Raw genomic sequence first — 14,381 nt, 5'->3', positions numbered from 1 at the left:
TCATCTCTACTATAAATTATCACCATAATAGTATTAACTTAAAACTCTCAAGGTAAGTTTTGTCTCTTCAGGTTCATTAAATTACGCCCATCAGAATCTCCATACTGTATACAACCATACTGATTCTTATGCTTGATTTTTTAAAAATAAATTCAGTAGTTCAGATTTTTAATCTGTAGACTCCTATATATCATGATTGCTACTTTACAGAGTTTCATAAAGTGTTTAGATGGGAATCTTCCCATTCATTTTCAATGAACAGAATAGAAAACTGGCTCCTATTGCTTTTAAAACACCTTTGCAGTTCCCCTTCTTCCCAGTGTTCTCAGCCTGGCCTCCATGGAGGACCTTGGAAATCTTGCATCATCTCAGAAGCTGTGATGCTGAAAATAAATCTACAAAAGAGGAAGTGACTCTCAGGCAAGGACTATGATCCAAAGGTACCAGACACCAGAGGGGATGAGATGCGCTTGATGGAAATGGTTCAGTGGGTGGTTTCTGGAGTTAGACAGCAGAGGTGGACAGCTGTAAGTGGACAAGTCACGGACATATTCTGTGCCCCAAGTTTCCTCATTTTTTAAAACAGAGGATGACAATGATGCTGCTAGTGGTGGTGATACTTTGCTCAGAGAATTCCTGGGGAAATAAAAGGAGTTACCACATTTACAGCCCTCTGAGCTGTGTATAACACTTGGAAGGCAGCATATGAATATTAGTTATTATCATTATGCAAAGAGGTATTTTAAAAAGGTACACGAAGCTCATGATTTTCAAATGTCTGTCTTCATTGTGACAAGAATTCTCTGTCCTTGGAACCAGAAAAAAAAAAAAATGCAAGGAAAGCCAAACGTTTCAAGTCAGACAAAAAAAGCAGCATATATTTTTAAAAAGACTTTTCTGAGTCACAGATAAGCAATCCCCATCTTACAGGTTCCCCCTAGGTGGCATCAGAGAATCATGCCCCAAAAAGAAATTCCAAACCAGAAAACTCAAGCTTACTTTAAGAAAACAAAAAAAGTAGATAGTCAGGTGGAAAATGGATTAAAAGGACAAGTAAGAAAGGTTATAGAAAAATTCCAGAATGACTCTTCCTACAACGAGTCATAAGAAAATCTAAACACTAGCTTGTAAAAAAAAAACAACAACAAAAATGAAATTTCTTCAGGAAAATAAGAGAGCCAGGAAATAAAATCAATTAGTAAGAGTTATTAACAGATTATTAGATATTAGTATCACTGTGAAAACAGTACATTATTATGTATAGAATTTTTAGTGAACAATATTATGTAATTTATTACTTTGTTGTATTATTAGTGGTAAACAATATTAACTAACTTCCTTTGTGGCTCAGATGGCTTAAAGTGTCTGCCTGCAGTTCAACACCTGGGTCAGGAAGAGCCCCTGGAGAAGGACATGGCAACTCACTCCAGTATTCTTGCCCCAAGAATCCCTATGGAGAGAGGAGCCTGGCGGGCTACAGTCCAAGGGGTCACAAAGAGTCAGATGAGACTGAGCAACTAACACACACACACAAACAATATTAACAATTTTTTTACTCAAAAGAAGGAAAAAAAGAAACACTAAGTGATAATGAACCTGGAGCTGGAAATGGCAACACGCTCCAGTATTCTTTCCTGGAAAATTCCATGGACAGTGGAGCCTGGAGGGCTACAGTTCACGGGTTTGCAAAGAATCAGACACGACTGGGCACACACATACACACACAACTGATAATGAATGGTTTGCATTTCTTTACACCTGGCATGCTGAAAGACCTCAATTGGTAAAAAATGTACACGACATTGGAGGATGGCATTCATAGGTTCCATGGCGTGTAAAAACATGGCCTTGGTGTTGTCACTAAGAGAAAAGCAATGGAAACAGAAAAAGGAGTAACACATGGCTAGAAACAAACTCTTCTTTATATTCCCTATACCTTGGACTAAAGACAGTATCAGTCTTCATTAACTGCTTTAAAAGCAAAAGATAAATTGTACTTATGCGCTCTGATTATCTGAAGGCAACATAACTTTGTTCCTTGCTCAATGGACTCATAATCCAAATGGCCTCAGTGACATCTTGGGATACTCCCTCTTCCTCAAATGCCCCAGAACTCTGCCTACAGACTCCTCAGACAGGCTCCCAGGACCTGGGGCAAAAGCAGAAAAAGAGAAACAGTATTGTTTGGTTTCCAAATCTCCAAGCTGCTTTGGGGAACTAGTGTTTAAATCTCCACGGTTGGAATTGGAGCACTGTTTCTGAGACCGCAGCTAGGGCTTTTTGTGCTTGGCAATCACCAGTTAGTATCAATGGTTGAGAAGTGAGAGAAGTTTCTTTACATCACACACCAAGGTGTCCAGAGCAAGGATCACTCTCTTGGTCCACAAAAGTTTTATATAGATGTTATATTATGTGTGCTCAATCACTCAGGAGTGTCCTACTCTTTGTGACCTTGCCAGGCTCCTCTGTCTGTGGGATTATCCAAGCAAGAATACTGGAGTGGGTTGCTATTTCCTCAATTTATACTTATATACTTATTATCTAATAACACTTTCTATACTTGTGAAAGTGTTAGTCACTCAGTCGTGTCTGATTCTTTGCAACCCCATGAAATATAGCCTGCTAGGCTTTTCTGTCCACGGACTTCTCCGGGCAAGAATATTGGAGTGGCATGCTGTTCCCTTCTCGAGGGGATCTTCCTGACCCAGAGATCGAACCCATGTCTCTTGTATCTCCTGCCCTAGCAGGAAGATTCTTTACTGTCTGAGCCACTATATAATTATAAGGGGACTTTCCCAGTGGCTCAGCTCTAAAAAAATCCACTTATAATACAGGAGACGCAGGAGGTGTGGACTTGATCCCTGAGTCAGGATGATCTCCTGGAGGAAGAATTGCAACCCACTCCAGTTATTCTTGCCTTGAAAATTCCACGGACAGAGGAGCCTGGTGGGTTAGTGTCCATAGGGTTGCAAAGAGTTGGACATGACCAAACGACTGAGCACACACACACGTAATTATAAACTCTACGGATTAATGTTACTCGACATACATAGGCTATATAATCCTATGTATGTATATGTATCTTATATAATATATAAAATATGTTATTAGGTATATTTATTCGTACACATTATATATAATACAATGTATTGTATATATAACGTATATCTTACATACTGTGTACATATAATACATATCTAATAGCGTATTTTATCTATTATATGATACATACATATATGATTGTATAGAATATGTATATAATATATTGTATTATATATACTATATATGACATATATAATTCATTATAACTGGTTGCTAGATGGCATACTACCTTTCCATGGGAGACGTTTTTCAAAATTCAACTTTAAATCCTCAGTTGCAAGGAAAGGATGGCAGTGCTAAAATGTTATTACCTTCCAAATCAAGGGACTCACTCACCTCATCTCAACTGAGGCAGCTACAAAAGCTCTTATTGAACCCTGACACAGATGTTTATTTCCACTGCTGGAGGAGTGATTCAGGTTCCAAAGAGGAAAGGCAAGAGCCAAGATCCTGACTCTGAAATCAGTGCTGGGTGCAGAAGATCAAGGCTAAAAGGATTACAGATATAAAGCAACCGCATGGCACATGCGGGGAGCATTTTTATTTGTTTAGTTTATTTGTTTTTTTATAAAGTGCTAAGCTAAAGATTTTGCAGTACTGGCTGCCACAGATTAAGCTGACTACAAACTTTACATGCTGGTCGAGAGCCATGTCACAGCCAACACACCATGTGTGCTGGAATGATTCAAATAAATGTTTCTCATCAATTCAGTAGAGACCATCTTCTTTCCAAGAAAATTCAGCCAATCTTAAAGCATTTACATTTTATGCTGTTAGTTTTATCAAATAGTGCTTGCAAATGTTTTCATTGGGTGCCATGCCCAAGAGAGAAGCAGAGAAAAGATGAAAATAAAGACCACTTTTAAAGGTATTAATAAATCATACTGAATATATCTCTAATTGCCAAAGTTAATGATATAACTTTGTTCTACCCTGCCTGTTGAGTTTTTCAAAGTATTTTATTTTTGTGGTAAAACTTATAGACACAGAAATGTATGGATTTCTAAACTGCCCCATTGGACATTCCCTTTAGAATCAGAGCATGATATATCAACATACATTCTTTCAGCTCCTTTGTTGAAAATTTAGCTGTGGATCAATGTTAGACTCTTTATTCTATTCTATGGATCTGTCTATTCTTTTATATCAATATCACAGTATGTAAATTACTGACTTTGTAGGAAGTCTTTAAGTCAGTTAATGAAATCTTCCAACTTTATAGATTTTTATGGGTTTTTCAAGATTGTTTTGGCTCTTCTAGGTCCAATGCATTTCCTTTAAGTTTTTAGGGTTGGCTTGTAATTTCTTTTTTAAAAACTGTATTGCATTAAACTTAATTCGGGGAGAATTGCTGTCTTAACAATACTGTGTCTTCCAATCCATAAAATGTTGTATTCTCTACTTATTTAGGTCTTCATTAATTTCTTCCAGCAATATTTTTATTTTTTAGACAACAAGTATTGATGTCTCCTGTTAAAGTTAATTCCTAAGAATTTTATCATTTCTGACATCTGTAAATGGAAATTATAAAATTTCATGTTTCAGTTGTTTGCTATTGAAGTATAAAAATATATCCCTTTTACATACTAATGTTATATTCTGAAGCTTTGATAAATTCAGTTATGAGATCAAGCCATTTCTTTGTAGATGCCTTAGGATTTTCTATAGATAGAGTTGGTTTTACTTCTTTTTTTTTAATATGAGTAGCTTTAAAAATTTATTTATGTTTGGTTGTGCTCCGTCTTCATTGCTGCGCAGCTTTCTCTAGCTGCAGCAAGTGAGGCTACTCTCTAGTTGTGGTGTGCAGGCTTCTCATTGCAGTGGCTTCTCTTGTTGCAGAGCGCAGGCTCCACGGCGCATAGCTCTCAGCAGTTTCAGCTCCTGGGCTCTAGAGCACAGGCCCAGTAGTTGTGGCACGCAGGATTCATTGCTCCTTGGCATGTGGGATCTTCCCAGATCAGGGGTAGAACCCGTGTTTCCTGCATTGGCAGGTAGATTCTTTACCATTACCATTAAGCTGCCAGAGAAGCCCCTATTTCTTCCTTCCTGACCTCTTATTTCTATGTTGACTTATTGCTAAGGCTAAAAGTACAATGTTGACTACAAGTGCAAAAAGTGAATATATTTGCCTTATTCCCAATCTTTAGTGGGAGGAGTGGGGATTCATCTTCCAACATTAAGTATAATGCTTTTTTTTTTTTAGATAGTCTTTATCAGGTTGAGGAAGTTCCCTCTATTCCCAGACTGCTGAGAATACTTATGAATGAGTGTTGGATACTATGAAATGCTTTTTCTGTATCTGTTACCTATTTTCTGTATCTATAAAGGTGGTTTTTCTGTTTAAGTTTTCTCCTTTATTTTTCTAAATCATGGTGACTGATTTTCAGATGTTAAACTTCCGAGATAAATCTTTGTTGCCACAAATCTTCTTTATACCTTGCTTGATTATATTTGTTCATATGTTTCTGGGGAGTTTTGTACCTTTGTTCATTAGGTGGCCTATAATTTTTTTATTTCCTAAGTTAGCTTTGTCAGGTTTTGTTATCAGAGTGATACTGGCCTCACAGGCCTCATAAAGTGATTGGGAACTTTTCCCCACCATCTCTCTTTTCTGAAACCATATGTGTAGAGTCAGTATTTCTCCTGCATGTGTATACTAAAGCTCACCAGTGTAACCAATTTTCATTGTGTAACCCCTCTAACAGTCTGTATTTATACTGAGCTTCCTACTGGGTTAGCTGGGACTGTCAGATCTACATCTGCTTCCTCTTTTCTTCTTCCTTTCACAGGCATCAGCTCTACCTCACTATCTGAAAGGTATTCATAGCCAACCTCACTTTGTGCCACAAAGTACCACCCATCCTCCAGTAAACCTCTTGCTCTCCTTACTCCCTCTCAGCACTAGCTGCTCAGGGGACTAAACTGACACATCAAAACTGACCCACGAGGAAACAACAAATCTGAATACCCTTTGGGGTTCACATACACACATGTACATTCACACTTCAGTGATCAGTGATATATTTGGGCAGAATTCATATATATTTATGAGGGTTTCATATCCTCTGAGCCTCCTTTCTTTCATGGATTTTCCTTAATTATCTAGTTGCTCTGCCAGCCCCAAATTATGTCGCATGGACAGAGGAGGCATGTACCACCAGCAACATTAAGACTGAGGGTTTTTATCACTCCATGATCCCCGGATGGGGCTTCCCAGGTGGCACTAGTGGTAAAGAAACCGCCTGTCAACTCAGGAAACATAAGGCATGTGGGGTCAATCTCTGGTTCGGGAAGATGCCCTGGAGGAGGGCATGGGAACCCACTCCAGTATTCTTGTCTGGAGAAGCACCACGGACAGAGGAGCCTAGCAGGCTACAGTCCATGGCAGGCACAGAGTCGGACACGACTGAAGAGACTTCGCACACATGCAGAACGCATGCTACCTGGATGAGCAGGGATCCTCAGGCAAAAAAGCTGTGAACACACAAATCCCACCTAGAGCCAATTTGTTCTCTCAAAGACTGACTTCTTTCTGTCTGTTTCCGTTCCTATCTAGTTCCTTCAATACCTGTTTTTAGATGTTTTTGTTTGCAATATTTTGTCTAGAGGTCATAATTGTTATCTATGGTCCTTAGTCTGATTAGGCTACTTTGCCATTACCAGAACCAGGATTCTGAGCATTGATTTTGTCCATCATAAATAAAAATCATGATTCACACTTGCAATGCCCCTATATACCAAAAGATTAAAACTGCTGACAGATAAATTTTAAGAAGTTATTTTGGCTGGAGTCCAAAATTTTACATTAACAAATTGTATTAGGCTATTAGAGAAGAAATAACCAGTTTGAATCCCAATACCACCTCACTTTAACTTCTGCATCAAGGAACTAATGCTAATTTTACTCATCTTGTGTTGTGGATAAAAGTGTGAATTAGAAGTAGCAAGTGTAAACATTTAAACATTGAGACAGTGCCCAGGACAGAGTAAATTCTCAACAAAAGATGAATTCTATTGTCATTACCATTAAGTGTTTCTACTGTATTAAAATATATATCAAAATTAGATTTAAGGAGCTTTATCCTAAAAATTCAATGTTTCTATCTTAGTAGAATTTAATGACTGAAGAGTTCCTGAAACTAATATTTTTTCTAGTGGGAGGGGTAAGGGAACATGAAAGCTTAGAGACCACTATTACACTGTTCAGCATTTTCTCTGGAGGCTTAAAAATAAGGTGCACATTTTCAGATGCTGTTTAATCTTCCTTCTCAAGCTGAAACTGTATGCTTAACAACTGGGCAAAATGGAAATTTGTTCAGCCTATTACAGAGAGTTTATAAGATCCTATTTGGACTCCTCTTGTTTAGTGAATAATAAAGGCACTGAGGAGGGAATACTCTAAGAAAGAAGTTTTGAGATCTCCAGACACAATTATCATGCAATTCACAAATATATGGGTGACTGAACATTTTCTCAGACTGAAAGTAAATAATATTCCTTCCATACTTCAATATTTTTATGTGGATCTTTTTCTTACCACGTCATTGAAGAAAATCAAAGATTTTTGACTTTGAACATTACATAGGCCACAAAAAAGAAAGGTTTTGTTTAAAGAAATACATAAAATTATGCCTACCCTTGCTCCAAGAGAAGGGTAGCAATCCTGATGTGATCATTCTGTGGTTACAAACATAAAACACTCTACCACAAAGCAAAAAGAAAAGGGAAATAATTTTTTAAGAACCTATTTATAAGAACATCAAAAAGAAAGCAAAAAGAAAAAAATCACTCAAAATATCTAGACACAGTTACACAATCAGTCAGAGGACAGAGTTTAATTGTTGAGAGAAGAAGGAAGTGTTATATCATCTATATCAACAGATCAGAAATTCTTACCAAGGCTTCATGATCTTCTGCAATTTCTGGTATCGTCTGTAAAATTCAAAAACAACTATGTAAGGCGCATGCATGACAGCAATGGATTTTACACAAATTACATATCATGAAGAAAGCCCAGCATGAGCTATGTGACACTGAATTCATTTAAAAACATTTCTCCAAGTAATAAATTTGTGTTTATTAATGACACAAAACAATCAAAAATAGGGATTAAACTACTATAAGCCACCTAATGCATTTACTTTTGAATAAAGGCAACAAAGGGGGCTTCCCAGGTGGCTCAGTGGTAAAGAATCCACGTGCAATGCAGGAGCCACTAGAGACGATGGGGGTTTGATCCCAGGGTCAGGAAGATCCCCTGAAGGAGGAAATGGCAACCCACTCCAGTATCTTGCCTGAAAAATCTCATTGGCAGAGGAGCCTGGCGGGCTATAGCCTATGGGATCAGAAAGAGTCAGATACAACTTAGTGACTGAGCACGCACACAAAGGCAACAAAAACACTCCCTTTGGCTCAGAATGAGCATATATTCAACTAAGGGGGACATCACTAGAAATAAGGGGGAGCATATTTTCAATGAAAAAGTAGAGCCCCAAAGCCTTAATCCAGCTGTTCTTAAGTATATGCTCAACAAGAGAGAAATAGTTGATTATCTTTCTTTGGTAAAATGCCCACTAATTCTACTTCCTCTTTTCTCAGAGAAAAAAAAAAAAAAAAGCTTCTTCTGAAGGAAGACATTATGAGACAGTGCAGCAGTCTTGGATGACAGCTGGACCTCAAGGATCATAGCCTGCAAAAAAATAAATAATTGACAAAACTTGTCCGCAAAATAGGACACTTATGCATCTAAAAAACTAAAGATTAGGTCAAAAAAATTAGGTAATAAGTGAATCTATCCCTATAACCACTTCCCATTCCTCAAGCCTGCCAAATCTCTCTGGCATTAAGTGTATTCTTCCCTCAGTTGGGGGAATACCCTTCCCTTCCTTGTCAAACTAGCTAAACCTTACCCCACATTCATTCCAGGCTCCTCTGTGAAGCCTCCCTGATCTCTGATTTCCCCTCCTTGACTGGACTGAGTGTGGCACCCATGTCCACAGTGCTGAGAATACACTAGGCATTTGACTTAGGACATCTCACAGCCCTTCCAGCACCATGAAGGCAAAGGCTGGCTCTGTAACTCAACTACTAACTATACCATCAGGCACCTGCAGAGTAGGTATTCAATTCAGAAGAAGTTAAATTTCACATTTCAACCACATAAATGTAAATGTAACCACTTTAGAAACCCAAATGACCACGAGGTGATCAGATCTAGTATTTGATAAAACTGGGGAGTTAAAAATGTATGTGATCTTCCTCTTCCTCCCCTCTTCCTCCTCTTTTACTTAGCTTTATCAATAAATAATGTATATAATTAATTAATATATTATATATCTATTCAGTGTATATATATATACACCAAATAAATGCACTACCTAAAAGTTGAGGGTTTTGTTCTATTTGAAGGACTTGGACTTAAGCCCATAGTACAGCCTCTCAAGATTGTTTCTGAGGGACTGCTCCAAGGCCTTAAGGGAAGAATCAGTATCCAAAGGAATTTTTGCAACAAAAACCAGTAGTCAGAACATCAAGATTACTGTTCAAGACAAATCAGACTTCTTAAGCTAGTGGAGTTAGTGCTTTTCTAAGTACTAGAAGATGTAAGAGTCTGGGCTCATTGAAATCATCCCTTTTATATGCACCTTAACTATCTAGTGAAGGAAATGGCAACCCATTCCTGTATTCTTGCTTGGGAAATCCCATGGACAGAGGAGCATGGTGGGCTACACAGTCCATGGGGTCACAAAGAGTTGGACGTGACTGGGGGACCTTCCTTTCACTTAGCTGTGTAGGGCCAGTATCCTGCTTTTCTCCATCAGGAATCTGCACAGGGAAGGGGTGCAGCCTCAGTGGTTTATGGTTTGATGGCTCTAATGTCCTTTTTTAGCTGAGATGGCTGGAGGACATTTTTCATCCAGATCTATAGTAGCTTCCTTTTCTTCTCCTTCAAACTGCCATGGGCAGAGTAAAAGTAGGTGGCCATGGAGAGGCAAGCCTGAGCATTTGGGCCCTTTCCCAAGAGCCAAACACTACCCTCCACTAAAAGGAATTGGGGCTCCTTGGAGAAATGACTCTGGGCAGGACTGGGGCAAGAAAAGACCAGAACATTTCGTTGAGCCAGAAAGTATAGAAATGCTCAAAGAATAATGGGAACCAAGGTAGGACACAGAAGACAGCTTGAAGAAGTTTTCAAAGCCATACTGGGGACACACCAAGCCTCAAGATAAATAATAATGGTGATGAGTTATAGCCCAGGGAATAAAACAAAAACAAATGGGCCTACACTGCTTTAAAGGTAGTGTGCTGGTACTGTTGAAGAACTAAATCTCTAGGGGAAAATATATAAATCTGATTTGTACCACTTTCCATTTCCCATGGGTAACTACTCAAGATTCTCTCTTAATTATTTACAAAAGGGGTAAAAAGCATTACTGGGAGATACTTGGAAGGCACTATCTTAACAAGTGGTCAAAGTGAACATCAATAATAAGAGAGATATCATGCGTCATTAATAGGATGCAAAGAAACAAACACAAGCATTTGTGATATTCTAGCATGTTTCAGAGGGAAATTAGTGTCCACAGTTTTGTCTAGTGGTGAATTAACTAACTTCTTCCCTGCAGGTGAAAAACTAGTTTTGTCTCTATTGCAATTCAACATTCTTCTGTTTCATACAAATTTGTGTCCTTTGACTCTTCCTTTGAACCGGTGAAAACATCTGCTAAGTTCCCTTATATCAAATGAATAACATACATTCTTGTAACATATGCTCAATTTTATATCTGTATGAAAGCCATGCTTTTACCTTTCCCTAATAATTACCTTTTAATTAACTACCTTTTAATAAACCTCAATTGGAGAATATTCTAAAGATGGCTGACCTATGATCTTGAAAGTGTCAAAGCCGTGAGAGAAAAGGAAAGATTAAGGAATAGCTCCAGACTACAAGAGATTATACTAGGGAACCAGTGATTGAAACTTACATGAGTTGTCTCGCAACAGGAGGTCCCAATAAGGAAGAAAGTGCTGCCACCAAAAACTAACCAGGAGAATTCAGGAGGGGCCCAAAGGAGGGCAGAGAAGCCAATCCATATGTCCTACCAACCTCCCGAAATCCTTGCTGGAATCCATCTTGGCTGAGAGATTGCATGCACAACCAGGAAGTATGCTGAATTAGACCAAATATGTGCACAAGCAAGATGATTGCCCAGAGACAACCCAGAAACTAAGCATAACCACCATAAAACCTGAGATTGTGGTCCACAGGGCAGAGCAGTTATTCTGGGTTCCTGTACCACCTTGCTGCTCTCTGTCCAGGCACCCCTTCCCAATAAAGTTTTTTTTCTTTTGTCAGTATTGTGTCTCCTAGAACAATTCATTTTTGAGTGTTCGACAAGCACCTACTGTCTAGACCTGGAAAAGTTCCCCCTTCCTGCAACAATTAGGAGAAGGCAGGACAACTGGGTGCAAGGGGCTCTCTGGGATTAGATCTTTGGAAGGGACACAATCAGGACAACTGGTGAAACTTGAGCTTGCAACTTTTCCATTAAATTTGGAACTGTTAAACAAATTGAACAAGCCACCCTTTAGAGGAGGCGGCTCTAATACTCTGGCTGCCTACATAATCAATCCAAAACCCGAAACCTACAAATGCCTCCAGGTTAGGAAGTGGAAACCTAAGGACAAGCAACCAGACTTGACTAACAGTCTAACAAGGCCCTTGCTTGTTTCCACTTCTTCTCTGTAAGAGACTCTTCCCTCCCCAGCTAGCTCCTGTGGATAGCGTGTCCCTAACCACTTCCAGTTCGGCACTGACCAATTCTAACTGATTTCTGTTCAAATATACTCTAAAAATGTTTTGCTATGGGTCAGTTAATCTTTTAAGAGAACTGCTTTAAAATTAATCTTTGTCAGAGATGTGTGTGTGTGTGAAATATATAAAGCAATTAATGCAATTTTTCAAAATAACCTTCTGGCCTCAGGCCTGTGCATCCTTAGATATATATAAGCGTGTGTGTGTATGTGTGTGTGTGTGCGCACGCGCGCGCGCTACCCCTGTAGCAGATTCTGGCTTTAGAAAGTTCTTGACCAGAGTACAGAGAGAGAAATTCAGTGTTTCTCACTTCTCCACTTCCTCACCTTGGCTTCAGAGAAACATAAGCAGAAGAGGAATTTTTTGTTGTGATGTCTGTTTTTTATCTGAAGTTCTCTCTCTTTCTCTCCTTCTCTTTCTCCCTCTCTCTCTGTCTCCATATACATCCACTTTAAAAGAAACATAATCAGGAGAACAAATGATTCTCCAAAGACAATGCTTCACAGTGATCAGAAGCCCCTCACCTTAGCCCAAGCTGTGGCATCCTTTCCCCAGCAGAAGACAACCTCTCCTTTAAACAGGCTGTATGACCCCTTCTTATTTCTATTACAAGAGTGATGGACAAAGACACAGAGACAAAGCAAAAAGGGATGGCGAGGCGGAGTTTCAGCGTAAGGAATTTTCTGCCACACAACCCCCAACAAAGCCCAAGAAGGTCAGCCCCTTTGGCGTTTGTGATGCAAATTCCTGGCAGGGCCCCAGAAGGGCTGCTCCTGTTGAAACTCCCTGAGCTCTGTGTCCTGCAGCGCCAAGAAGGCAGACTGAGGGAGCTGGAAGACTCAGCCAGCTTCTCAGCTGGGGCCCACAGACCACACAGAGCTGCTTCTTTCTGGTTCGGCCTGGGGAGCCGCTGGCTCCTCCTCGTGGCCTCTGTCCGAGGTGAAGTACAGGACACGCATGGTGTGACCTGCACTTGGCGGCTGGCAGAGTTTCCCTGATCAATCTGGCCTGGCCTGGACCTTCCACAACAACCATGGTTTATAAGAAACACTGAATTCTCAGAAGCAAGAGCCTGAGTTAGAGCCAATAATCTGTGTCCGTGAAGCTTAGCAAAGTCACTTTCAAAAAAGAAATGTATCTTTTGTGTGAAGACAAAAAAGGTCACACATAGTCCCAAACTGTCATATGCACGACTGTGTCCTCCCCCTCCCCACCTAACAACACACACGTGTCTAACCCAGTGTCAGGAATATCTGGCATTCAAAGAACACATACTTAGCTAAATGAATAAAACCTAGAAACCCATTCTCAAGTGTGGGTGCCGGGCAACATCAAGGCCAAGACATCCTTTTGCATGCTTAATTTAGATCATCACTGAATTTCCACACCTGACACACAGTCACCACTCTGACTCCAGCCAGCAGAAAGTGATCTGAATCCTCAAAGTTTAGTATGAAACTGTTTCTATATTAACAGTGACAATTTATATAAACAACACACATAGCTATACACACACCCAAACATCCTCATCTGTGTCATCCATATGACAGAATGGGGAGGAGACTGACAATTTATACAACAAACGTGGTTTGTTTTTAAGACAATTATTTAAGGGCTTTGCTGTGCTGTGTGCTTAGTCACTCAGTCGTATCCGACTCTTTGTGACCCCATGGACGGCTCCTCAGTCCATGGGATTCTCCAGGGAAGAATACTGGAGTGGGTTGCCACGCTCTCCTCCAGGGGATCTTCCCAACCCAGGGATCGAACCCAGATTTCCTACATTGCAGGTGAATTCTCTACCATCTGAGCCACCAGGGAAGTCCACTTAAGGGAAAGAGTCCCATAGTTATTTTAGAGATATCTAAATATCTAGTGGACTCTTTGCACTGTTGCTAGTATAGCCAAATTTTAGAGAAATGACATCAACTAAGCAAATAAAAAGTACTTGTAAATTCCCCAGATTAGTGAAAACTCCTCAAATACCTCACTGCTATTTTCCTTAGGAAATCCCTAAGGAATCCCTAAGGAAACACCAGCCCAGTATTGCCCAGAGTGTTAGGAATGGACATACTCCTACAAGAAGGGTAAAGTACAAATTAGGACATGTCAGCAAGCTATGGGGCTGTTCTTATTTTAAAACAGCTTGAATATGTGCATATCCACTGAATTAGTAATTTTATTTCAATAAAATAATTATTCACAAAGATTCTGCTGAAAGAAAAACTGATGAGAGAGTGTTCACAATCATAATAAAACCTCAAAACAGTAAATATCCAACAGTAGGGGAACGGTTGATTCCATTCTGCATATCCTTCAAATTATCATATTACACTGCTTACCAACTGCACTTCAACAGAGCTTTAAAAATGAATTAATAGGCAGACAACAACCTAGAGGGGAGGGATGGGGGGATGGGAAGAACGCTTGAGAGAGGGGATATATGTATATACATATAGTAATTAAC

At 39.5% G+C, this 14,381-nt stretch overlaps 1 protein-coding gene across 3 annotated transcripts in view; it reads right to left on the bottom strand.

Annotated features, from left to right (window-relative positions):
- The window catches only part of ELMO1 (engulfment and cell motility 1), a 568,433-nt gene that overhangs the window by 362,136 nt on the left and 191,916 nt on the right, over positions 1-14,381 (bottom strand). For all 3 annotated transcript variants that reach the window (XM_040260178.1, XM_040260181.1, XM_040260177.1), the window contains exon 7: positions 7,999-8,034. In XM_040260178.1, coding sequence (XP_040116112.1) covers positions 7,999-8,034 — 36 coding nt within the window. The remainder of the gene's footprint in view (positions 1-7,998; positions 8,035-14,381) is intronic.

The sequence above is a fragment of the Oryx dammah genome, unplaced genomic scaffold (assembly GCF_014754425.2).
Source record: "Oryx dammah isolate SB20612 unplaced genomic scaffold, SCBI_Odam_1.1 HiC_scaffold_18, whole genome shotgun sequence".
Classification (NCBI taxonomy): domain Eukaryota; kingdom Metazoa; phylum Chordata; class Mammalia; order Artiodactyla; family Bovidae; genus Oryx; species Oryx dammah.
This window is presented reverse-complemented; position numbering and strand designations above follow the sequence as displayed.